The sequence below is a fragment of the Dryobates pubescens genome, chromosome 28 (assembly GCF_014839835.1).
Source record: "Dryobates pubescens isolate bDryPub1 chromosome 28, bDryPub1.pri, whole genome shotgun sequence".
Lineage (NCBI taxonomy): Eukaryota > Metazoa > Chordata > Aves > Piciformes > Picidae > Dryobates > Dryobates pubescens.
In genome coordinates, this window is record NC_071639.1 from 12,618,157 (window position 1) to 12,641,805 (window position 23,649).

Genomic DNA, 23,649 nt, shown 5'->3' on the forward strand with positions numbered 1-23,649 from the left:
AATGGATGCTGTCCAAACTGTAATCGATGGTCCTCTAGTTCAGAAACATTGTTGAGAGTCAGCATAAATCATGTGGGTCATGGAAATAGATAATAACATCTTAAAACCATATGTCAGGTTCTAATCAAAGCTAAACAAAGCAAAACAAGAGCTGTACCTCTTTTCCAGCACTCTCATAAATCTCAGAAAATGGGATTTAGTGTAGTTCATATAGCAAGGCAGGAATGAATTTCACAGTGCAGATAAAATAAACCCAGAAAAAGTGATGAGGAGTTTCTCTGGTGCCCTGACATACAGCTACTCACCTGTCAGCAGCTGTAGTGCCTTCACAGCTTGCTCTGAGGGAACTTCTCCCTTTGATGAAATCTCTAAATAGCAAAATGAAAAGAAATCCAGTTAAAATATACACAATTTGTGCTGTTCTAGAACATGCTTTTCAGAATTATCAAGGGAACTAAGTTAATCCATTAAAAGAAAGCATTGAAATGGTTTTAAGAAATCCAATTAAGTGAGTATAAACCCAGCACCTTTTTACATGGGATAATATTCCTCAAAAATAGGAGAAGACAGGAAAAAACCAGATCTTTTTGTGAGTTATTTTTGATTATTATAGCCTCTATTAGTACTGTTTGGCACCTCCAGCACAAAGAAGGAGGCTCAGCACTCAAGTCTGAGCACAGCCACGTTCACATTCCACTGGGCAGTAGAAATGAATGTGGACATAATCCATATCATGATTATTGTCTTATAAATCCCATTGATAGCTCAGTGAGGTTGCATTGATTGGTTTTTTAAAAGATGGATATGCAAATGAAACAATTGATTTCCAGTCTGGATAACAGCTAAAAAAAGAAACAGCTTAATGCTACATTTTCTTACTCTCAGTACCATAGACTACAAGACTAAAGATAGGTTTTGGAGTCCAAAAAGCATCTGGAAAGACAAAGATTCATGTATCAGTGGATGGAGGAGAAGAGTGGCTGGAAACTGACCAGCAGAAAAGGGCCTGGGGTGGTTGAGAGCTGGCTGAACACAAGCCAGCAGTGTGCTGGGGCGGCCAAGAAGGATGCTGGGGCATCCTGGCTTGGATCAGCAATGGTGTGGCCAGCAGGACCAGGGAAGTGATTATGCCATTGCTTTTGGCATTGGTGAGGCTGCACCTCAAATACTGGGTTCAGTTTTGGGACCTTCACTACAAGCCAGACAGGGTTCCCTCTCTGGAGAGTGGGGAGAGAATGGCAGCAATGCTGGTGAAGGGTCTGGAGGACAGGGCTGGTGAGGAGCAGCTGAGGGAGGGTTTAGCTTGGGGAAAGGGAGGCTGAGGGGAGACCTCATTGCTCTCTACAACTGCCTGAAAGGAGGTTGCAGTGAGATGGGAGTTGGGTCTCTTCTCCCTAGAAACAAATGATAGGATGAGAGGAAATGGCCTGAAATTAGGCCAGGGGAGGTCTAGGTTGGATATTAGGAAAAATTTCTTTCCTGATAGAGTGGTCAGGGGTTGGCACAGGCTGCCCAGGGAGGTGCTGGAGTCACCATCCCCGGCGGTGTTCAAGAAACCTGTGGCCGTGGCACTTCGGGGATATGGTTTAGTGGCCATGGCGGTGTTAGGTGAACGGTTGGACTTCATCTTCTCAGAGGTGATTTCCAGCTGGAACAACTCTGATTCTATGATCATCACGTCCAGCCATTACCTAACTGGACCGGCGCCACTGCTACACCCAGCAGAGACCATTTCCAACAGCAGCAGCTTAGTCCTTTGCACAAAACCTGTACCGGGGAGATGTTTCAATCCTCCTATTCCGCAGGTTTGGAAAAACCGACTCCATCCCATGGATATTTCCCCGTCTCCCAGGCAGAAGCGGGCTGAGGCAAAGCCTGCCCGCCCTCAGACGCTCCGCCCGCCGCCCATGCGCTCACTCACCGGCGCCGGCGCCTGCGCGGAGGGCCGAGGCTGGCGGCGGCCCGCGGAGCTTCGGCGCCGCCGCCGCCACCGCCGCCATGGGCTGAGGGGAGAGGCGGCAGCAGCAGCTGCCGTGTTAGCGGCTCGGGGTTGGGCGACCCGAGGATGGAGAGAGCCATGGAGCAGCTCAACCGTCTGACGAGGTCCCTGCGCCGCGCCCGCACCGTGGAGCTGCCGGACGGTAGGAGAGGGGCGGCTGGGGCGGTAGCGAGGCCATCGGTGCCCGGGGCTCGGCCTGCCCATCCTAACGGGGCCCGGGGGGGTCGTCGTGTGGGCGAGGAGGTTCGGGAGAAAGGTAACAGTCTCGCTACGGCAGCCCCGAGGTGCCGCTTAAGTTTCTAGTGGTGATAAGGAGCAGCCCCGGCTTCCCCTCATCATCCTTCCGCCGGCGCCTGGCGGTACCCTGCCTGCTGCTGCCGCCCCAGGGCGCGGGCGAGCGGCTGCTCGGGGTGCCGGACCTTCTTTTTATCCGGTGCTAAACCCTTCGCTAACTGCTTCGTAGCTGCTGGCACACCAGTGACGACAGATCTTTGTGCTTTGTTTGTTGGTGTTGGTTTGTTTTGTGTTCCCCTGCGTTTGGGGTTTTGTTGGTTTGGGTAGGGGGTTTGGTTGGTTTGATTTTTTCTTTAATATATTTTGTTTCCACTTGGGTCGAATTCTGTTTGAAAAAGTCTTCTAAGTCACTGTCATTGGACACGGCTTGATTATTATCATGTTTTTTTTTGGCTCTGAACTACTTCACATGGGTGCTCGCCACCCAGTATCGGGGCAGACATGAAAATACAGCCTCAGGTTTTCGTAGCAAGTAGTTTAGTGCTGCAGTCAGGTCCAGCTTTTGGGAAGACCACCTCTGCAAAAAAACTTCCGGAGGTGCCGAAGTTTCTGTCGTGAGTTAGGCGCTGTCATTGCGCTTTCTCCGGGGTTTATTTTTATGGACGGGTCTCTGTCTGTCTGCCAGCTTTCCTCTCCGGTGGTGGAGGGAAGTGAGTAATGCTCTGTTTTCTCTGTTCGGACTTCCTGGCTGCTGCATATGGACCTCCCCCGCGTGCTGACCTGATGTGCCTTTCCCTTATTGTCACCTGTCAACAGCTTCAGTGTCTGCCAGAGAAGGTCACAAAACTGACAGAGAAGTCTCAGGCAGATCTTACAGCCTCTGGTAAACCCGTGTGTGGCAGCAGGGAAAAGTGGTGCAATACTGTCAAAGTAAGCTCAGACTCACAGAAATAGTGTAGTAGCGCCGGTTTAACTCATTGGTGATGATTGTGTGAATGATGCTTAGCACGACCTCCGCCAGCTGGAGCTGCTTGAAATTTACTCCAGTACTAGGGTAGGCAAATTCATGACTTCAGCTGGGGTTTTTCCCCCTATTTTAGGTGTTACTATCTTACACTTCAGGGGTAATTAGGTCTGTGGTAGTGCAAGTCCTGTGGGCTCTGGAGCAAGTACTTCACTCACCCTGTGGTGTGGAAGGAATGTCAGTCCTCGGTGTTTTCTGAGGATTACATGAAACAAATCACAACCAGACTGAAATAAGGAGATAAATGGACTTCAGGGACTGAAATCTCAAACTGCATTCTGAGCATATCTAACTTTAGGTACATCTTGGCTCATTACAGGTCTTCTTTCTTGACTTTGGTGTTCCCTGGGTTCCTGCAGGCCTGCCTAAACTCTTCTTGAGAAGCAGGTTTGGATTGTAGTGTCTGTGCCAAACATATCCTGACAGAATGAGCCTGGGCAATACCACCGCCAGCCCTAGCGTGGTGTGTGGTTTGGTGGCTTCTGGTGCATTGTGTCTGGCCTCTTGGATTAGATGGGGTTGTTTTTTGTCTCCCACATATATCTGGATAGCTTTAATTCAAAAGAAGCAATAGTTTAGCTCTTCATCCTTAAATTAAGAGTCATAATACTCTTAGGAAGTGGAGATGTATGTCTGAGCTTCCTTACACTGAAGGTGGCACTAAATCCAGGTTCTTAATTAACTTCCGTTGTTTGTACTGTAGCCATTAGGGTATTGTCTGGATGGTGCTGACAGGTTCTTAACGTTGGGATCTCTGCCAAATTCAAGCAGATATCTCTTAGGAAGTAAAACAAGCTTATATTGTCAGGGCAGGATTCTAGATGATGAATTCTAAGTGAGCTTTTTAACTTTTAAAGCAAGTATTAACACCTGAGTCCGGTGCCAGTGAATGCACTGAGGTGACCTTGCCAGGAGGAAGTGATAGTATCATTCAGCAGATGTTTTCTGAGCACTTAAGAGCTTGACACATTTCTGGCTTCCACTGTGAAGGCTCAGTGCCTGCAGACTAGGTCTTGCATCTCAGAGCTGTAGGTTTGAGGCTCTTTGTTGGCTCTGACTCTGCGTTTTGAGTGTGCTTTTAAAAATGATGTCATAAACTGGCATTGGCCTGAAGCCTCTGTGGGGATTGTAATCCCAGCAATGAGGAGTTTGTGTTAAGCTAGAAAATAGAGCAATTATGCAGCAATAATAATAATGATAGTGTATTAAGGTTATTAATAATTAATTTCCATTAAGGCATTTTCAGTTTGTCAGGCTAATCCTTTGAAATTAATATTTTACTCCAGAAAGTCTGTAAGTGACCAAACAAGTACTGTGACAACCATGAAGGGTCTGGACAGGTGAATTTCAGTCTGTTCCCACCACTGACATGAATATTTGTGCCTTGGCCTTTTTTCATTACCTTCAAACATGGCATGTGAAGCTGATTAGAAATTGAAATGAATTTTACTGCATTTAGATATTCAAATTTAGAGACAAAAGTGGTCATGGAGTAACTTAGTTTAAAGAAATCACTTCACCTTGGAGCACAGGAAACTTCCTTCTTAAAATAAGCTTTTTTGTGTGTGTTAATGCACATTTCTTAAAGGCTTTTAATTAACAGGATTGTCAGCTTAAAGACATGGGTGCTGCATGGAAAATTCTGCAGTGGTTGCTATGTAAAAGGAGAAAGCCACATTAAGATGTCTCATATTCTCAGTCCCGTTATTTACCTCTTTTATCTAAGCATGGTGGCTTTTTCTTTGTAATGACACTTCAGGTGTGTATAACCTGTGTATAAAGAATGATCTGTTGGGCAGTGGGCACTTTGCAAGGTAAGTCAGTCATGCTAGGTGAATTTATTTGATATATGATTGCTTTCTGATAATGGAGTAATTTGATTTCTTTACAGATAATGAAACTGCAGTCTACACGTTAATGCCAATGGTTATGGCTGACCAGCATAGGTGAGAGCTGCTTGGAATTTCCTTTTGTGTTTATGTTTGGTTTTTTAAGGTCCAACAACCCAGCATGTTTGCTAGAGTTGTAGCTTCTAGATCACTCTTGAGGGGTTTGCTCCTGAACTGCTGAGTTATCTTCTGTAGCTGAAGCTATTTGCTGACTGTCTGCATCCCAGCTTATTTTTACTTGAGAATCCTCCCTTGTTTTGTGCCATAGATGGGAGAAAATTGTCCAAGGATAAGAACAAAAGTATAGTGTTGTAATTGGATGGTGGCTCTGAGTGTGTATTTATCGATGATATAGAGGCTTTTAGTCTCATTAGGTGTCTCTGATGGGGAATAAGAGTTGGCCAATGACACTGATACTTCTGGGGTTCCTCAAATGGGCAATTTGAGTTTCTCCTGCCCGGTTGTCCTCAAAGTAGTTGGGACCTGGGGGGTGGTGGGGATGGTTGTACAGTGCCAGCTAAGTGCTGGTGCCTTCTGGTGAGCTTTGTGGGCAAGCAGGTAGTAGCCCTTACTTGAAACTGTAAACTTTTTATCTAATCAGGATAAACATTTGTTCTGCTAGGTAATATCTTGTTGAGATTGTGTGCAAGGCTTTTAAATTACTCATTACTGGAGGTTGGAATCACCAGTTCCCTTGCAGTTTGGCCTGCTTGGAAGTATTTTATCTTAACTAATACTTTCTCTTTACTAATTCATTGCAACTTGAAGGGTCCTATTTAAATTTCCTATTGGCATATGATGTGTCCTACATCATGCTGATTTCACATCCCTCTGAACTTTGCCTGGGGGTAGGAAAGCTGCTGGATAGCTTGGTTGGGGGGGTGTGAGCTAATTGTAATCCAGATGCTGTTTCTGTTTGAAGGTCTGTCTCGGAGCTGCTGTCAAATTCCAAGTTTGATGTGAATTATGCCTTTGGACGCGTGAAGAGAAGTTTGCTTCATATTGCAGCAAAGTAAGACTTACTTGAGTCCAGTCCAGAAGTTAACAATGACAGTATTCCCACAAATCTAAGGCACCAATGTAAGCTGGAAAACTCTCTAGTACAGTTTAACATTTTGTTTTTGCACTTCTGTTCTGTTTGTCCTTTTAGCCATTGTGCCTGCCTCACTGAGAGAAAAGCTTTCACACTTGACACCAAATGGCTTTCCAGTGTCTAGTGAGGGAAGTCTTGGTGAATACTTTCTTCCTGTCTGCGAAGCAACGCAGCCATTCTGTGTATCCTGTATCAAAGCCAGGTTGGATGAGGCCTTGAGCAGCTGGGCCTACTTGAGAGGTGCCCCTGCTCATGGAGTAGATGATCTTCAAGGTCCCTTCCAACCTGAGCTGTTCTGTGATTTACAGGAGGTTTAGAATTCTCCTGGTATTTAAATTTTTAAGTGTAACTTCCAGATGCTGGAGCATAACAGGGGGAAATAAATGGGTGATGGAATGGTTATTTAAAGGAAAGTTGTGTTTTGTGAATTGGTGAGGGAGGTGAGAGGAAACAGTGAGCAGAACACTATAAATTGTTTACATTTTAAACAGGTGGCAGTCCTAAAGATTCACTGTTGGGTTCTAAAGTGACTAAAATCACACAGAAAGCTGAAACCTGTTCATTAATGCAAGCTGTGATCTGTCAGTTCTCACTTAGGTGTCTTCCCTCTAGCTTTGTGTAACTTGAACTATGAGGCTGTAAAAATGGGTTTGTGTGAACATTTTCTACTGACTGCAATCTCTCCATAGCATTGCTGTTGTCTTTACATTGCTACAGGCCTGGGCAGTAAATATCCTTGTTGCACTTTTCCCCCCTTCCTTATCTTGTTGTTAGCTGTGGATCAGTTGAATGCCTTGTTCTGTTGTTAAAAAAAGGAGCAAATCCAAACTACCAGGACATTTCAGGATGCACACCTCTCCATTTAGCAGCAAGGAATGGGTAAGGAAAATGTCTTTTGTACCTCTTAGGTTTTGTGCAGAACACCTTTGAGCTGACATTTGTGATATTTGTGTGCATAGTTCAGACAAAATACTTTGGCTTTCGCTTTTGAAGGTGGGGATGGCACACAGGGACTGGGCAGTTCAAATCCATGCTTTCAATATTCAGAAAACAGATGTTTTTTAATTCCTAGGAAGTGTGTCTGAAATGCCAGGGTCAGTGCCAGTCATTTTCATGTTTTCTGTTAAGCAGCAGCTTAATGATTCTTGCAACAGTGATTGCACAAGGGATGCATTCACCTTTCAGTTAAATAAGAGAAGATTTCAAAGAGAACAGTGGAGGGTTCAGGAATTCTCAGATTTTTCTCAGCTGGTGTCTCCAGGGGAATTTTTAGTACAAGGAGAAGGATACAAAGTTCACCTCCACAATACCAGGAGAGCATTAAGAAAACCCAAATCAAAACAGGGAGCAAGCACCTTTTTAAGATCTTTTAATATCTCATTTCTTGAATTGTAGGGTGTGGGAACACACAGCTGATAACTGGTTATTTGTTTTGTGCTTTAGAGCATGTGTGTCTTACAGCAACTGGATGAGATCATCAGTGGTACTTCACATGAAATGTAGTTAGTGTTCAGTGGCTTTTGGGTATGTGGGAACAATAGTTGTAGGGTAAGGGAGGAAGAGGTAGCCAAGTGGTTCATGATGAAATGCAGAAATACACTTAGGAGACAGCTATGTGGAAAGGAGGCATGAGAAGGGTGTGAAAGGTACCAATTAGAAAAGGAAAAATAAGGATGAATTTCTTAAGGGTAAAGCACTTAGAGCTTTACTAGAGAGCATTAGAAGACCAAACAAAAGATGCAGGAGGAAAACCACCCCTGCTTTCAGTAAGGCAGCTGGGCTGCCAAAGATTTAGGTAGTGTTACAATGAGTGTCTCATTAAATAATGATTTAGTGCTGTACTGTAAATGTGTTCACTGAAGTGTACAGATGATGATGAACTTCATGGATTTCCATTAGCTGAGCTCTAGTTTCTTGTCTTTAGAGTGTAGTTAGTGTTGAGCTGAAGCTGTTAGAGTGATGGCTAAGCACTTCTTAGACTTTCCACAAGAACATTCAGCTACATGACTATTTTTAGCCCTGTGCTGTGTTACACATGTACTGAATTTCTCTCTGGTGCTACTGATGATCACTTAAGGCTGAGGGACCTGGGGCAGTTTAGTCTGGAAAAGAGCAGTCTGAGAGGAGATCTTATGAATGTTTATAAGTATCTGAAGGGTGGCTGTCAAGAAGAGGCCAGTCACATTTCAGTGATGTCCTGTGGTAGGACAAGGGGCAATGGATATAAACTGGAACCCAGGAAGTTCCACCTCAGCATGAGGAAAAAATCCTTTACTGGTGACAGAGCTCTAGAGCTGGCTGTCCAGAGAGGCTGTGGAGTTTCCTTCTCTGGAGACTTTCAAGACCCATCTGGATGCATTCCTGTGTGACCTGCCCTAAGTGATCCTGCTCTGGCTAGGGGATTGGTCCCTTCAGGCCCTTGAAGTGGTCCCTTCCAACCCCTACCATTCTATGATTCCCTTAATCACATGCTCAGTACTATATTCCTTATAAAGTAAAACTGCCTGCAGTTATTTGTTTGAATTACAGTGAGTGCAGCTCCTGGTCTTTGTAAATGATTCTTCCTGACAGGGTTTTAATGTATTCTTCTGTTTACAGCCAGAAGAAATGTATGAGCAAGCTGCTGGAATACAGTGCAGATGTCAACATCTGTAATAATGAAGGCTTGACTGCAGTAAGTGCTGTTGATTATTGTGGTGCTCTTAAAAATGAGTGGAGAATAGGCAGATTCTAATTTCCTAACCTTCTGCTGCTTCACATGTAAACAAACAACACTGCTGTGTCTCCAGTACCCTTAAGAATCACAAGATGTGATCAAAGCCCAGAAGGCAAATCACATCCTGGGCTAAATCAAGAGAAGCATGGCCAGCAGATCAAGAGGGGTGATTCTGTTACATCTCTCTGCTCTGGTGAGGCCTTGCCTGGAGTGCTGTGTCCAGCACAACAAGGTGTGGACCTGTTGGAGTGGGTCCAGAGGAGGGCCATGAAGATGATCAGAGTGCTGGAGAACCTCTCCTACAAAGGCAGGCTGAGAGAGTTGGGGGTGTTCAGCCTGGAGAAGAGAAAGCTGCAAGGAGACCTTATAACTGCATTTCAGTATCTGAGAGGGACCTACAGGAAGGCTGGGGAGGGGCTGTTTAGAAGGACTTGTGGGAACAGGATGAAGGGGAATGGTTTGAAACTGGAGCAGAATAGATTTAGATTGGACATAAGTAGTAGTTCTTCACAACAACAATGGTGAAATATTGGAACAGCTTGCCCAGGGATGTGATTGAGGCCCTGTCCCTGGAGACATCCAAGATCAGACTTGATGTGGCCCTGGGTAGCCTGCTCTGGTTGGAGGTGCCCCTGCTGACTGCAGGGGGGGTTGGACAAAATGACCTTGGAGGGTCAGTGCAAGCTGTGACTGTGCAAGTAGCTATCTCTGTGTTAGTATTGTTCAAAGCTTCCCTTTGTGAAAATGTTGCCAATAATAGTCAGGTTTAAAATCCTGTTTCTGAAATGCCCTTAGATCCACTGGTTGGCTGTTAATGGACGAACAGAACTGCTTCATGATCTTGTTCAGCATGTCAGCAATGTGGATGTTGAAGATGCCATGGGTCAGACAGCCCTTCATGTGGCTTGTCAGAATGGACACAAGACAGTAAGTCTCTAAATTCCATCAACACATTGGGTTTGTGGAGAGTTGGCTGATGCCTTAGTGTTGGTGCATGTGGATTTGCTATGAACTCCAGGGTAGTTTGCACAGACAGAGTTAGAAGTAGGAAGAACTATGGTTTATCTTCATCTTGGCTGCATGCACTTCTGTGGGGACAGCTGCTTTATCCTCGTGGAGGTGATTGATCTTGGTGTTTGTGGGAGTTGAAATGGCCTATTTCACGCTGTTCAGCATTTGTGCAGTGCTGTTGTTGCCTTGTTGATTGTGGGTCTTGATGTAACTTTAAACACTTGAAAATGTTCTTCATGGCTCATGTAGAAGGTGTGGGGTTTGTCATTGTACCAGATGCTGTTATTTCAGATTTCTAGAGCACACAGTCATTTCCTGTGGATAAAAACAAGACCTCAGGGTGGGGTCAGTTAGATATTTAACATGAGAAGTAAACAAGTTCACACAGGCTTTTTGATTGATCTGTGTGGAGAATGTTTAGGCCTGGCCTTGCATTAGGGTTGACTATTTGCTTTCAGAGTAGAGCTCTGTATGCTTTACTTGGGCTGCATTACAGCTACACAGAGCTATTTACTGCTCAAAACCCCAAATTATCTTTCTGCTCTCTTGTAATTGTCAGATCTTGGCTTTGGAAGACCAAATTCCATGGAGTTGTTCTCTGTAGACTTATCTGCTTTAGGTGACTGGAGTATAGCAAAAGTTGTTTGAGAATCTGCTCAGTGTTTTCATACCTCAGGTTTTGCTTGCTTCTACTGTGTGGTTAAAACTTCACCTTCTGATAAGGCTGTTCATGGCTGTCACTGTCTTGTGGTTTACCTCCCTGAAAAATGTGGGATTCCTTTCCCAACAGGCTGTAGTTCTAGGGGTCCTTGGGATTAGCTGAACTTCAATAAAAGGCCTTGTTACTAAACTGGGAAGTTCAGAGGCAGCTCTCTGAGCTCTGCCAGCCATGATTTTCCAGATAGTGTTTAGGAATTGTGGTTTTGAGACTCATCACTAAAAAATTTAAATCCTTCAGTGTATCCAGACATGCATGGCATTAAGTAGTTGCAAGCCTAGAGACCTTTTTGGTGGGTTTTTTTGGTCCTAATGCTGCTGTTTTCTTCTCTTCTAGACTGTGCAGTGTTTGCTGGACAGCGGCGCAGATATAAACAGGCCAAACGTGTCAGGGGCAACTCCACTCTATTTTGCTTGCAGGTTACACAATTTTAACTTTTCAATACTGTGCTCCAAGTGAAATAGATTGATTTTTATTTTCCCTCCCTTTCTGCAGTAACAGTGATTAGAAAGCACAAAATGTAGGAAACATGTCGGAGGTGGTGGAGTCACCGTCCCTGGAGGGGTTCAAGAGGGGATTGGACGTGGCACTTGGTGCCATGGTCTAGTCATGAGGTCTGTGGTGACAGGTTGGACTTGATGATCTTTGAGGTCTCTTCCAACCTTGGTGATACTGTGAAACAGCAAAACTGACTGCTATTTGGTCTTGTCTAGTGTTTGAATGTAGTTTGTCTCACCTAAATACTTCCCTGAGTACCGCAGGCTTGTGGACCTTTTTCTGTCAGACATGTTAAACACACAGCTGTGCATGCTCTAGCATGAGTCATAAATCTATGACTCCTCAACTGAGAAAATGAGGTCTGCCAGCTTAGGTTATTGTCAGCAAACTGAAAATGCAGCCTTTTATAAGGCAAGTTTGACCAGAATGTGTGTTCTGGTATTGCAGTGTGTGTGTGAAATGTGCATTTATGCCTTAAAACTGGCAATGCTGAGTTGAAATTACCTTGTTGCTTTGATCAGCTCTGTTCCCCTCACAGTTTAGTTTTATTTCAAAACTAATCACCTGTGATAAATGACCTTTTATTTTAATTGGCACAGTTCTGTAGAACATTTACATTTTTATAATCCCTCTGCTTTGGTTACAGATTAAATGGTTCACCTCTGATTAAATGTTAATATAAGCAAAAGGAGAGATGAACTGACCTGGTGGCCTGCCAAGAGTTACGCTGTGGGAACCCTGATCTCTGCAGCTAGTGTGTGCTGACTCTTGTTAGCTGAGAAGGGGAGAATAATTAGGTGCTGCCTAATCAGATGCCTTGGTGCTTGATTTAGGGACTGGTATTGGCATGCAGTTCAAAAGAAGTAAGCAGCTTGCCTGGGTTTGGAGGCTTTCCAGGAGAAGGGAACGTGTTGCTCGTACAGCAGGGATGTTCTTTTAGGAATTAACAACTGGAGCAGCTGGCAGGGTGGTATAAACAGGGTGTGAGTGGAAGTCTGTGTCTCCTTGTCAGAAGTGTCAGTGGGTGCTGCTGCCACCTGGAAGAGAGGTTGCAGATCCCTGGTGACAGACCAGAATGTGGTAGCAGTGGCTGGCGATGGGTATCAGTGCTCCAAGTCTGGCTTTGAAAGCACTGTTGAATAAAAGTTGTGTCCTTAGTGTAGAGAACTGCAGTGGGGAGGCTTTGAGCAGGCTGGTAGCTCCTTTCTGAAAGCTGGGAGTTGACTCTGAATGTTTGTTTGCATTGTGCAAAGTCTGTTAGGTTGACCTGGTGGTTAGCTACATTGGGGCAAAGTCTGTTAGGTTGACCTGGTGGTTAGCTGGACTGGAAGGACTTGAACAGGGAGACAAACAAGGAGAGCTCAACTGGGAACTAGTGAGGCCAGTGGAGCTCTCTCTTGACCCTGAGCTGTTGTCACATTTCCTATGCCCTTATTAGTGCAGGCAGCCTTGGTGTGTTCCAGGGCAGCAGATACTCAAAGATTTGTGTAAAAGCTGCTCTGCAAGCTGGGTTATGATCTCAACCTTCATTGAGGAGCTTGTATCCCTAACCCTAATTGCAATGTTTTCTATCAGTCTCTCATTTCACCCTTTACATTTGTCAATGTAATCAACTCAATATGTTTTTAATGAAGTCAACATCTAATTGCTGGTACCCAATCTCTTGTTTTCTTCAGAAGAAAGAGTTTTGGGAAGTATATGTTCTAGATGTTGAGGGATAGAAATAATCTTTGGTCTTCTTTTTCTCTCTGCAATGATGGGCTGTTGGAAGAGTGGTGAAACTCTCAGCTGAAGGAAACACAGCTGTACAACCCATGAATAGCTGGGTGAGACTGGGGAATAGATACTGAACAGAAAAGTCAAACTCATCACTCTTCACATTCCCAGGCTATTGGTTAAAAGAAATTAGAGCCAAGAGTTGATGTATTGAACTGTCATGCAAAAAGATGATGTTTTATCAGAGAGTAAAAAGAATCTTGCTAGTATTTTTTGGTGGTTAAGGTGCAATTAGATCATTTTCCACCCCCCCCCCCCCAAATCAGGTAGGAGTGAGCAAAGAACTCAGTGAAGCAAACTCTGTGAAGGAAATTAGGATGTAAATTGAGAAAGCTTTGTTTGGTTGGGTTTTTTCTCTTACTTTTTCAGGAAATGCAGCTCATGTGTATTTATGAGGCTGGGCTAAGATTAATCATTTCTGAATGATGAGGGTAACTCTGGCTTGATAAATGGGCTATACCTAATTTTACACTGTGCTTCTGCAGCGGCCTTGAAAAGGAGCAGAAGAATATAAATGACATTATCTTCCACCCTGTGCTTCTCCTTAGCTTCATACCATAACTATTTGTTTTCTCCTATCATGTTGGGTTTATTTGTTGGATGCAGTAAAGTCAGATTTATCACTCAGAGCATGAATGCTCTATTAACTCTTTCTTCTCTTCTTTTGCATAGCCATGGTCAGAGAGACACTGCACAAATTCTCTTGATGAGAGGAGCCAAATATTTACCAGACAAAAATGGTGTCACTCCACTGGATCTCTGTGTACAGGTACTGAGTCAGCAACACTCTTTTGCTGTGGATTTCTGTCACTAATTGCAGTGCCAGCTGATCAGTGTTCTTTTGGTGTTTTTAAGCCTTCAGTGAAACAGAAATGCAAACCCATTTTTTTTCTTGCAATTAAATTGATCCTACAGGCAGGCTTCAAATTTGTACCCTTTGCAAAAGCCTTTAACATCTTTGAAGGCTTTGCAGGATTGGAGCTCATGAAAAACAGAGCTTGGGGAACTCCATTTGACTGAATGGTTTGTGAATCCTGGGTGCAAATGTTGTCTTCAGTTTCCAGTTTGCAGTCTCTAGGGCTCCACTTGGATGTATAAAGTTCTGTCAGCTTTTCTTAGGTGTGAGTAGTGACACCTGGTGTTTGCTGTTCTGATCTGTAATTAAAATGGTTTTTGTTCTTCTTAGGGTGGCTATGGAGAGACTTGTGAAGTCCTAATACAGTACCATCCTCGACTTTTCCAGACAATAATCCAGATGACACAGAATGAAGATCTCCGGGAGAACATGGTAATCCAGGGGGATGGCTTTGGTGCTTCCTGATCTCTGTTGTGGAGATCTCATTGCTTTAATGAGTATCCTGATTAGTAGCCACCACCAGCAGCTGACTGTCAGTGCCACAGTAGTTGGCCACTATTTTTCTTCCCCTGTGGATAGAGTTTTTATTCTAATGTAGTGTTCTACCTTCATATCTGGCAAAGCAATCTAGGCAGGGTAAGAATTGGAAGAGCAGACTTGTTGCAGCCTTCGGTAGAAGGGAGTATGTATAGAATTCTCTGCCAGCAATTATTTTGTGTGATGGGGTCTATTTTCCTTCATTTAGTGGTTATCTGCAGACATCCATTCTAGGCTGTGTCTCAAGGCTTGAATCATCTAGAATGAGCCTGAGCGCTCAGAGTATGAGCTCTCATCTCTTTGAAGTTGCCTTGTACAATTAGAGTGTGAAAGATTGCAGCCACAATTCCCTTTTCTTATTATGGCGGTAGATGAAACTTTTCTGTTCCCTTTTCTTCTGTGTCTTGTTTCTTTTATTATTGTGGGGCAGTGCAATCTAAAGCAAAGGAAAGGCAAGGAAAATAAGTTTTGTTGCTTGATTGCTTAGGAGGAAGGAAAAATGAGGTGGGTTGTTTTTTTTCCCCCTTTCCAAATCTAGCTGGCTGTGAATTTTTAATTTACTGTTTGGTTGGAAATAACTGCAAACCATTTCACAGCCTGTAATTTACTTTTCTTTCTTAAGGAATAAAAAGCTTAGATTTAGTAAGGTACAGGCTGCCACTTCACTGAACTTTGTTTGCTAGATTTTTGAAGGTGTTATTGTTCTCTGTAATCCCATTAGTTCCACTACAAGACTGGGGATTTAGAAGTCTATACAGAGACACTGTTTAAATTTCAGAGCCAGGGCTGAGTTTTACAAAGTGAAATGACAGGTGAGAATTCCCAGAAGTGTGTGTTAGAAGCATTGGGAGATGGTGTAGAGGATTTCAGATAAAAGGGAAAGCTGAACAAAACAGAACAAAAAAGGCTTTCTACAGAGAGGAAAATGGCAAAGTGAAGACAGCAAGAAAAATGATTTCATCTGTGTGAGTAATGGTGGAGGTGTGTGCAAAAGCAAGATCTGAATGAGAGAGTGTGCAAAATCTAGTAGATAATACATGGTATAGGCATGCTTCATTGCCAGCATGGAAGCAGACTTTAAGTATGGTCTTCTGTGGCCAAACCTGAGCTGTTCTGCCCAATGTCTTGGTTAGTGACTAGCTCATACCTGAAAGAGATGGCATGAAGAGACTAATGTGTCTTAGAAGTCAGGACTCATATTTGAAATGTTATTGGCAAACTGGAAGAATTACCTGCAGACTGCAGGGAGCAGGATGCTGCCTTAGCCATTTGCAGCTAGAGATTCAGTTGACCCCTGAGAAACTTCAGCCTAGTCAAGGACAATTAAGTCTTAGAAGAGATCAATCAGTGAAGCTGCAGGGCTTCCAGAGTAGAAGACATCTGGAAATTGGGTAGGCAAGTAGGGAAGCCACTTTGGATTGCTGATTCAGATGTTCCTGCTATGGGGCAGATGAGCTTTATGAAGTTCCTTTTCATTCCAGCTTTCTACAGGAGGAGAGGAGGATTACTGAGCTTTCTGGAGGTGAGAGAGAAGGGAGTAGATGAGGCTGTATTAGGAGTGCATGAGGGGCAGTGCCACTCAACAGTTAGCTTCTCTGCAGAATAAGGTCCAAGCTAGAAGAAAAGCATAAAGCAAAGGAGCTGAAGACAGGGCAGTGTCTGGACATCTGCAGCATTTAGTCTTTGTGAGACAAGTGATGGTATCATCAAGAAAAAGGATGTTTTTGAGGAGGAAGTGATGATAACAATTACTGATGAGCAGGGTATGACTTCTTGCCCAAGCAAGGGCATGCAGTGTATGGAACAAAAATGAAGACAGTGGGAACAAGCTTTACAGTGCAAGGTTCATTCACACTGTGTCATGAACAGGTAAACTATGGATAATGAAACTCAAAATAAGCTTTTTAGCTTTCAGATGTTGACAGTGTATCCCACTGATATTTTTTCCCCCCACTTACAATAAGTTGCTTTTATGAATTAGCAGCTGGTTAAGCATTGTGTGCTCCTAGCATTCCAGAGTAGCACCTATCCTGGAGCAGACACTGACACTAGGATGGATGCTTTCTAGCATTCTTGGTAATGAAACATGACCTGAGGTTCAATTAGATGTTGGACAGTACAGACACATTGATATTGGTAAATATTAATGCTTGGCTGCTGGTGTTTTAAGGGAAGTGTTGATCTGACACCGACAGGATGCAATTTCTTCTCTTTGAATCCGTCAGCTGCGGCAGGTTCTGGAGCACTTGTCCCAGCAGAGCGAAAGCCAGTATCTGAAAATCCTAACAAGTCTTGCTGAAGTTGCTACAACAAATGGTCACAAACTGCTTAGGTAAGTGTGAGAAGATCATAAGTAGGCTGATAGTAGTTAGTGTCATGTAGTAGTTTTAATAATTGAAAGGATCTGATACTGGGCATGTGTTGCAGTAGGTGGTTCTCAGATGTGATTCTGCATAACAGTGCCTGTCTAGGTCACTGTCTTCATGAGGACTTCAGGACAGAAAGTTGGTGCTCTTATGTGGAGCTGCTAATGCCAAGAAGCTTGAGTTAGTCAGTTTGAAGACTCAGCTTGGCAGGGTGCTGGGCCAGCTCATTTCAACTCCACCATCACCTAGGAAGGCTGGACTAGATGATCCTTAGGGTCCCTTCCAAGCTGGCAGTCTGTGATTCTCTGTAGCTCACCCAGAAGTGTGTTTTCTGTTGGGTTAGTTGGGTTGATCTTTACTGGTCCCTTGTCTGACTGAGGTAGTTACTGGGCACTGAGGGTAGCAGCTGGGTGAGGGTGGGCTGTGGCAGCAGCTCAGATCAGTCAGTGTGCTTTTACTGTTGGATGCTCTCTTCTCTGGATTGAAAACCATTTTCATCTGGATATCCCAATTTGTTTCATGCATTTGGAGATCCTTACTGTAGGACATTGACTTTCTTACCAGTGGTTGATGAGAGGTGTAGATGTGTGTGAAAACAAGCATCTTGCAAGATGTGGAATTTGCTGTTCTTCACTTCTAGCTGAGATTGTGACCTCGTTACTAAGGTTACAGTGCTTCTGTCTGACTTTGGGGCAGGTGCAGGAAGTGAAAGCTAAGGTTCTTTAGGATTTAAGCTTAAGGGTGTGTTGGTTCTTTTTTTTCAGCATGTGTCAGACCCTACCATTAGATTTGCTTACTTCTCAATATATTAAATTGTTTCCTCTAGGAAGAGAAATTTAACATTCCATTTTTCCCCCCTCCCAGCTTGTCAAGTAATTATGAAGCTCAAATGAAGAGTCTCTTGAGGATCGTGAGGATGTTTTGCCATGTCTTTCGCATTGGCCCATCCTCTCCCAGTAATGGCAATGACATGGGCTACAATGGAAATAAAACTCCAAGAAGTCAGGTGTTCAAGGTCAGAAAAGTATATGATGTTGTTAGGAAGATAGACCTTAAAGAGATGAATTTCACAAAGCATGCATTCATTAATCAGACATCTCATGAACAGGAAGTAAGTTTGGTTGATGTCCCTACCCCTTCTTAAGTTAAACCTCCTTCTTTTACTTCTTCCACTGGCTTCATTTAACTGCTGTGCACCTCTCACCTCATGATTTCTGTTTGTTTTTTATTAAATACATTGTTTATTAGTTGTTGAAGGTTTAATTACCCAGCTGATTTTGGTGAACTCAATTTTCATTTTCTATGATGCTAGTTGAGAGTGTAGCAATCTCAAAACAGGGTTCTGTTTATAATAAATGGTATTAATGTAATTCCAAAATGCTGTTTGGAGATTCCTTGGGAGTTCAGTTGTATCCAGCTTCACAGCTGAATTCTTAGTCTGTTCAGTGTTTTCACTGTGACCATGATGTTTGTTCCAAGTTGCTCTTGAATTTTATTACAAGCCACAGCTCTCCCAGCTCTGTGTCTCCTCTGTCAGCACCTCAGAACAAAAGAGTGAGGCTGGAATTCTACCAGATTTCAGTTATATTGGTTTGAATCTGGTGGTTAAAGCTGGATGTATTGGTTATAAGATGTGCAATGATGGAATTGTACCAGGTTTCAGTGTTGTTGGTTTGAAGCTGGTGGTAGTGAGTAAGGATTGACTTTGATAAATTGGATAACGTGAAAAATGGATGTGAGATTCTGCTGATGCTGTTCAGTTTCACAGGGCTGGTATTGGTGACCTTTACTGTGAGGCATCTGGGCTACTATCAAAATGAGCTGTAGGAGCTCACATCTCACTGGATATGTGGATATGGATTTGAATCTCAGTTGTATTGTCTGGGGTTTGCTCCATCTGCTATGTCCAGGGAGCTTCTCTGAGCCAGGCTTTAAAGAACTGACACACTCCGGCAGCTCAGCATGTGTATTGTTTCTCTCCTTGACTGCAGCAGTGTGCTGGATGACAGCCACGAGGCCAAACTGTTTGATTGTGTAGTGTTTCACCCTTTCTAAATTAGTTTATCTGCTGCTTGATTATTTCCTTTCTATATTACTTTTTTCCTTTGTGCTCCATGGCTACCAGTAGAGACCTCTTTTTTCCTGAGTATTTGACTCTTATCTCTGCAATGACTTCTAAAGGATCATTTAAAAGTTTTAAATTTGCATGGTATTTGTTTGCCTTAAGGGCATTATCACATTGTGAGTATTCTCTAATGTCAACATGTCCCTGTTTTGGTTTGGTTTTTTGCATGTGTTTGTTGCAGCCACTGGAACTGCTCTGGCATTCCCTGGATGAGTGGCTCGTTCTTATAGCCACCGAGCTGATGACAAACAAAAGGGACTCTGCCAACATCACTTCTATTTTACTGAAGCAAAAAGCACCAGATCACCAGGATGCTGCTCCTACACCTTCCTTCCCTACTGCAGGAACTGAGGGCAGAAAAGAGCTATCTGCTGATGCTTACGATCCTGCTGGGAAGCAGGAAGCCTGTGCTGATTGCCAGGATGTTATCTCCATGACAGCAAACAGGCTAAGTGCTGTCATTCAAGCCTTTTATATGTGCTGCTCCTGTCAGATGCCTCAGGGGTAAGGAGAGGGGGCTGTTTCTTACCTGAACTGTTGCAGATTAAAAATCCTATGTTCTTTCTTGGAAGAGTGTTGGTGCTGACCAGATGATATCAGTGACAGTCAAGGGTATTCTTTTTAATGCTTTTGGTGGTTCAAGTATTGGAACACTGGGTTTTAGTGGTGTTTGTTTGTTTGTGGGGTGGTGTGTTTGTTTTGGTTTGGTTTTTTCCCCCTTTGTTTGGTTTGGGTTTTTTGGCTCTCATGGCACAGTATCATTTCCATTGTGCTGCTGCCTGTGAATGTAGCTGTGCTGGGGCATTGTACTAAAATATCTAATGGCCCTTTCTAAACATGGGACACTTGCAGGTAATGCAGTTTTTATCTCCTGAAAGTTAACTGCTCTTGCTGTTGGTTCTTCATGTGAAATTGCCCCTGAATTGAATGGCATTATCCAGCAAGAAGAGCTACAAGATCAGAAAGAAACCTTAAGAATTGTATTTGTGCATGAAAATGACAGCTTGGGGTAAGACTCATTTGGCTGTGCTGCACAAAGTTCTAGCAAGAAAAGCTCAATCTCAAAGTGATGTTCACTTGGAATCCTGTCCTGGCTTTACAAACACAGTTTTGTGTTTTGTGCTTATTCTTGCTGGGCAAGCAGTTCTTTTATTTCACAAAGCTTTTCAATGCCTCCTTGCCCCCCATTATGGAGTGTGACATCCTAATGATATTTCTTCCTGTGCCTCTTCATCACTTACCATGATTTAGAAGATGTGTGGTGGGAGGGTTTATAGGGTGATCAAGTGTATAGAACAGTGTGTGGATGTTGTGGATCTGTGGAAGAACTGATGCTTTAGGTGCTTCCACTGATGTGTTGAGGGCTGGAGGGATTCAATAGCCAGGTGTGTACCTCCACGTGTTCCAGTAGCTGTTAACAATTAGTGAGTAGGTTGCTTGACCTTCTTGATTATTGGCATTTTTTTTGCCTTTTCTATCAGTTTATTGTGAAATCTTAATGCTGCTGAGAGTTTTGTTCCATGATTGACCAGTTCAAGAACATCAGCTTCTATTTGCATATTATTTAATTGGGGGGGGAAACCCCAACAAAACAATGCAACAGTTTGTGTAATTCAAGTTCTTTTCAGCTTCATTAACCAAAAGCATCTTGTGCTTTCTTTGACCAGGATGACATCACCTCGGTTTATAGAGTTTGTCTGCAAACATGATGATGTCCTGAAGTGTTTTGTGAACAGGTAAGCTTCAAAAAACAGGGAATTTATCATTTCTTGCTGTTAAATCTCCCCCCAGTAATTCAGACTCATAGTTTTCTTCTTGCCCAGCTGTGGTTTTAGGTTGTTGTTGTGACATGTGTGCCATATGCACTATAATGGTCTTAACCAAATGCAAGTGAGCTCAGGCTTCAATGCATATAAGAAAGCTAGGGAGGGAGTTTTTACAAGGGCTTGTAGTGATAGGACAAGAGGGAATGGATTGAAGCTTGAGGAGGGAACATTTAGGTGGGAGACTAGGAAGAAATGCTTGGCAGTGAGGGTGGGGAGACACTGGAACAGGCTGCCTAAAAAGGTCATGGATGCTACCTCACTGGAGGAGTTCCAGGCCAGGCTGGATGAAGCCTTGAGCAGCCTGGGCTAGTGGAAGGTGTCCCTGCTTATGGTTTTGTCCCTTCCAACTCAATCCAATCTATGTGTAAGCCCTTTATAAGAGTCTCATGAAGAAAATCTTTTTCACAGAGCAGCAAAATGATTTCTTGAATGGATTCTTTCCTCAGCTTTGTTCCAAATAAAGCCTACCCTTTGGAGGCAGATGAAAACTTCCACTCTTCCTCAGAAGGGTTTCTATTTGTTGAATTCTTAAATAAGTCTAAGCCTCTTTGATTCTCTGTGACTTCCCAGTTTATAACCTCCTGACTGGAGAGCTGCTTGGAGGACAGTAGGCTCTGGGGAGACTCAGTGGCCTTCCAGTACCTGAAGGGGGCTACAAGAAGTCTGCAGAGGGACTCCTTGTGAAGGCCTGCAGTGAGAGGACAAGGGGCAATGGTCTGAAATGAGAGCAGAGCAGATTTAGATTGGATGTTAGGAACAAGTTCTGTACCATGTGGCTGGTGGAACACTGCAACAGGTTGCCTAGGGAGGTAGTTGAGGCCCTGTCCCCGTAACTATTCAAGGTCAGGCTGGACAAGACTGAGCAACTTGATCTAGTGGAGGATGTCCCTGCTGGCTGCAGAGGGGTTGGATTAGATGACCTTTGGAGGTCTCTTCCAACCTAAACCATTCTATGATTCTGTAAGTCATTTGCAATCAATAGTTAGGGGAACATCTCAAAACAGAGTCTGAAGCTTTTCTCTATGACTAATTGCATTGTCTTTTTATGTTACCTTTGTGTGTCATGAAGCATTATTATTAGATCTCTGACTAACAGGCTTCTAACCTATTTTTCTTTCAGAAATCCCAAAATAATCTTTGATCACTTCCACTTTCTCCTGGAGTGTCCTGAACTGATGTCCAGATTCATGCACATCATAAAAGCTCAGGTGAATGTTAGGAGGTGCCTAGTTCCAACTTCCAGGGGTCTCAAGGAAGTGTTTTCTTTGAGAATACTTTTAAAACAAAAATTCATGTGTTGGAGGGTGGAAAAACAAAGTGTGGGCTGCAGTGCTTCTGAACATAGGATGAGGAAAAAAATCACATGAAACAGACATGGCAGCCAGATTTCTGTCCTACTGATTCCTTCAAATTCCTGTGTAAGGCCCTTTTGATATGGCCAACCTTAAACAGGCCTTACAAGTCCCAGCTTCTAGTTAAACAGAGGTAACTTGCCAGTATTTATTGGTTTGAATGAACTTTAGGGCAAAGATTGCTCCTTTCTATCACTTGTGCTTCTGTACTAAGCTGTGGTTGATAATCAGCAGCGTTAGAGCAGCCGGGGGCTGACCTGGTCTAGTAGAAGGTGGCCCTGCCCATGGCAGGGGGATTGGAACTAGATGATCATTAAGGTCCCTTCCAACCCAAACCATTCTATGAATCCTGGCTCCCTGCCCTGGAAGAGATGTTGTGGTGCTATTTTCTGCTGTGTGGCAAACTCCCACAGCTATTTCTGAGTAACTGGTGGCCCAGTCTCTCTGCACATCCGAGTCAGCAAGTGCTGAAGGGCATCTCTGGTCCTTTCCTTTTCCCCAAATACTTTATAGCATATTGAGGCAGCACTGAGCACCTCTCTGCACATCTCCAAAATGGGTTGAGAAGTATTCATAACATTTCCAGTCATGCTTAGGAGTGAGGAATTGCTTGGGTTGAATGCATGTATCTAATGTGGCTTACCCCTTGGTTTGTAGCCTTTTAAAGACCGCTGTGAATGGTTCTATGAACACCTGCATGCTGGACAGCCAGATTCAGACATGGTGCACAGGCCTGTCAATGAGAATGACATCCTTTTGGTTCACAGAGGTATTGTGTTGTCACTGGAATTAGTACCTGTTTGAAATGTGCTCCCCCCCTTTGGTATTGGTGAGGCCACATCTCGAAGATTGTGTTCAGTTTTGGGCCTCTCACTTCAAGAAGGACACTGAGGTGTTGGAGCATGTCCAGAGAAGAGCAATTAAGCTGGTGAAGGGCCTTGAACACAGGTCCTGTGAGGAATGGCTGGAGGAGCCTGGGTTGCTTTTAACCTTCAGAAGAGACGACTGAGGGGAGATCTCATCACCCTCTACAACTACCTCAGAAGAGGTTGGAGTGAGGTGGGGGTCAGTCTCTTCTCACGTGCAACAAGTGACAGGACAAGAGGAAATGGACTCAAGTTGTACCAAGGGAGGTTCAGGTTGAATATTAGGAGCAATATCTTCCCAGAGAGGGTTCCCAGGCATTGAAACAGGCTGCTCAGGCAGCTGGTGGTGTCACCATCCCTGGAGTTAAGAGAGTTATGGATGTGGTGCTGAGGGATGTGGTTTAGTGGCAGTGGCTTAGCACTGGTGGTGGGATTGTGAGCTCTAGGCGACTGGTTGGACTTGATCTCAAAGGTCTTTTCCAGCCTCAGCACTTCTGTGATTCTATGGAATACATTGAAATGAATGCAGTGGGCTAAAACATTCATTGGTACTTTGTATTTAGATTCTATTTTTAGGAGTAGCTGTGAAGTTGTCTCTAAAGCAAACTGCGCCAAACTGAAGCAGGGGATCGCCGTGAGATTTCACGGAGAGGAAGGCATGGTAGGTAACCATGCTTGGCTTTCCTTTCTGCTGTTGATCTGTGGCCACACTCATTCTCTTCACAGCATTGTTTTAACCAGTGTAACTGCAGTGAAATTTCTG

General features: G+C 43.8%; 1 protein-coding gene across 3 annotated transcripts in view; it reads left to right on the plus strand.

Moving 5' to 3' along the window:
* Window positions 1-1,957: 1,957 nt before the first annotated feature.
* The window catches only part of HACE1 (HECT domain and ankyrin repeat containing E3 ubiquitin protein ligase 1), a 33,904-nt gene continuing 12,212 nt past the window's right edge, over window positions 1,958-23,649 (plus strand). Inside the window, exons 1-16 of one of the 3 annotated variants that reach the window (XM_054173967.1) lie at window positions 1,958-2,141; window positions 5,149-5,203; window positions 6,069-6,158; window positions 7,014-7,118; window positions 8,838-8,913; window positions 9,751-9,882; window positions 11,021-11,103; window positions 13,631-13,727; window positions 14,145-14,246; window positions 16,577-16,683; window positions 17,582-17,828; window positions 19,024-19,346; window positions 20,510-20,578; window positions 21,789-21,876; window positions 22,678-22,789; window positions 23,450-23,547. In XM_054173967.1, the coding sequence (XP_054029942.1) occupies window positions 2,066-2,141; window positions 5,149-5,203; window positions 6,069-6,158; window positions 7,014-7,118; window positions 8,838-8,913; window positions 9,751-9,882; window positions 11,021-11,103; window positions 13,631-13,727; window positions 14,145-14,246; window positions 16,577-16,683; window positions 17,582-17,828; window positions 19,024-19,346; window positions 20,510-20,578; window positions 21,789-21,876; window positions 22,678-22,789; window positions 23,450-23,547 (1,860 nt within the window). In that variant the 5' untranslated portion in view covers window positions 1,958-2,065. Of the gene's footprint in view, window positions 2,142-5,148; window positions 5,204-6,068; window positions 6,227-7,013; window positions 7,119-8,837; window positions 8,914-9,750; window positions 9,883-11,020; window positions 11,104-13,630; window positions 13,728-14,144; window positions 14,247-16,576; window positions 16,684-17,581; window positions 17,829-19,023; window positions 19,347-20,509; window positions 20,579-21,788; window positions 21,877-22,677; window positions 22,790-23,449; window positions 23,548-23,649 lie in introns of those variants that run through there. The other 2 variants (XM_054173968.1, XM_054173969.1) reach the window with 2 other exon arrangements.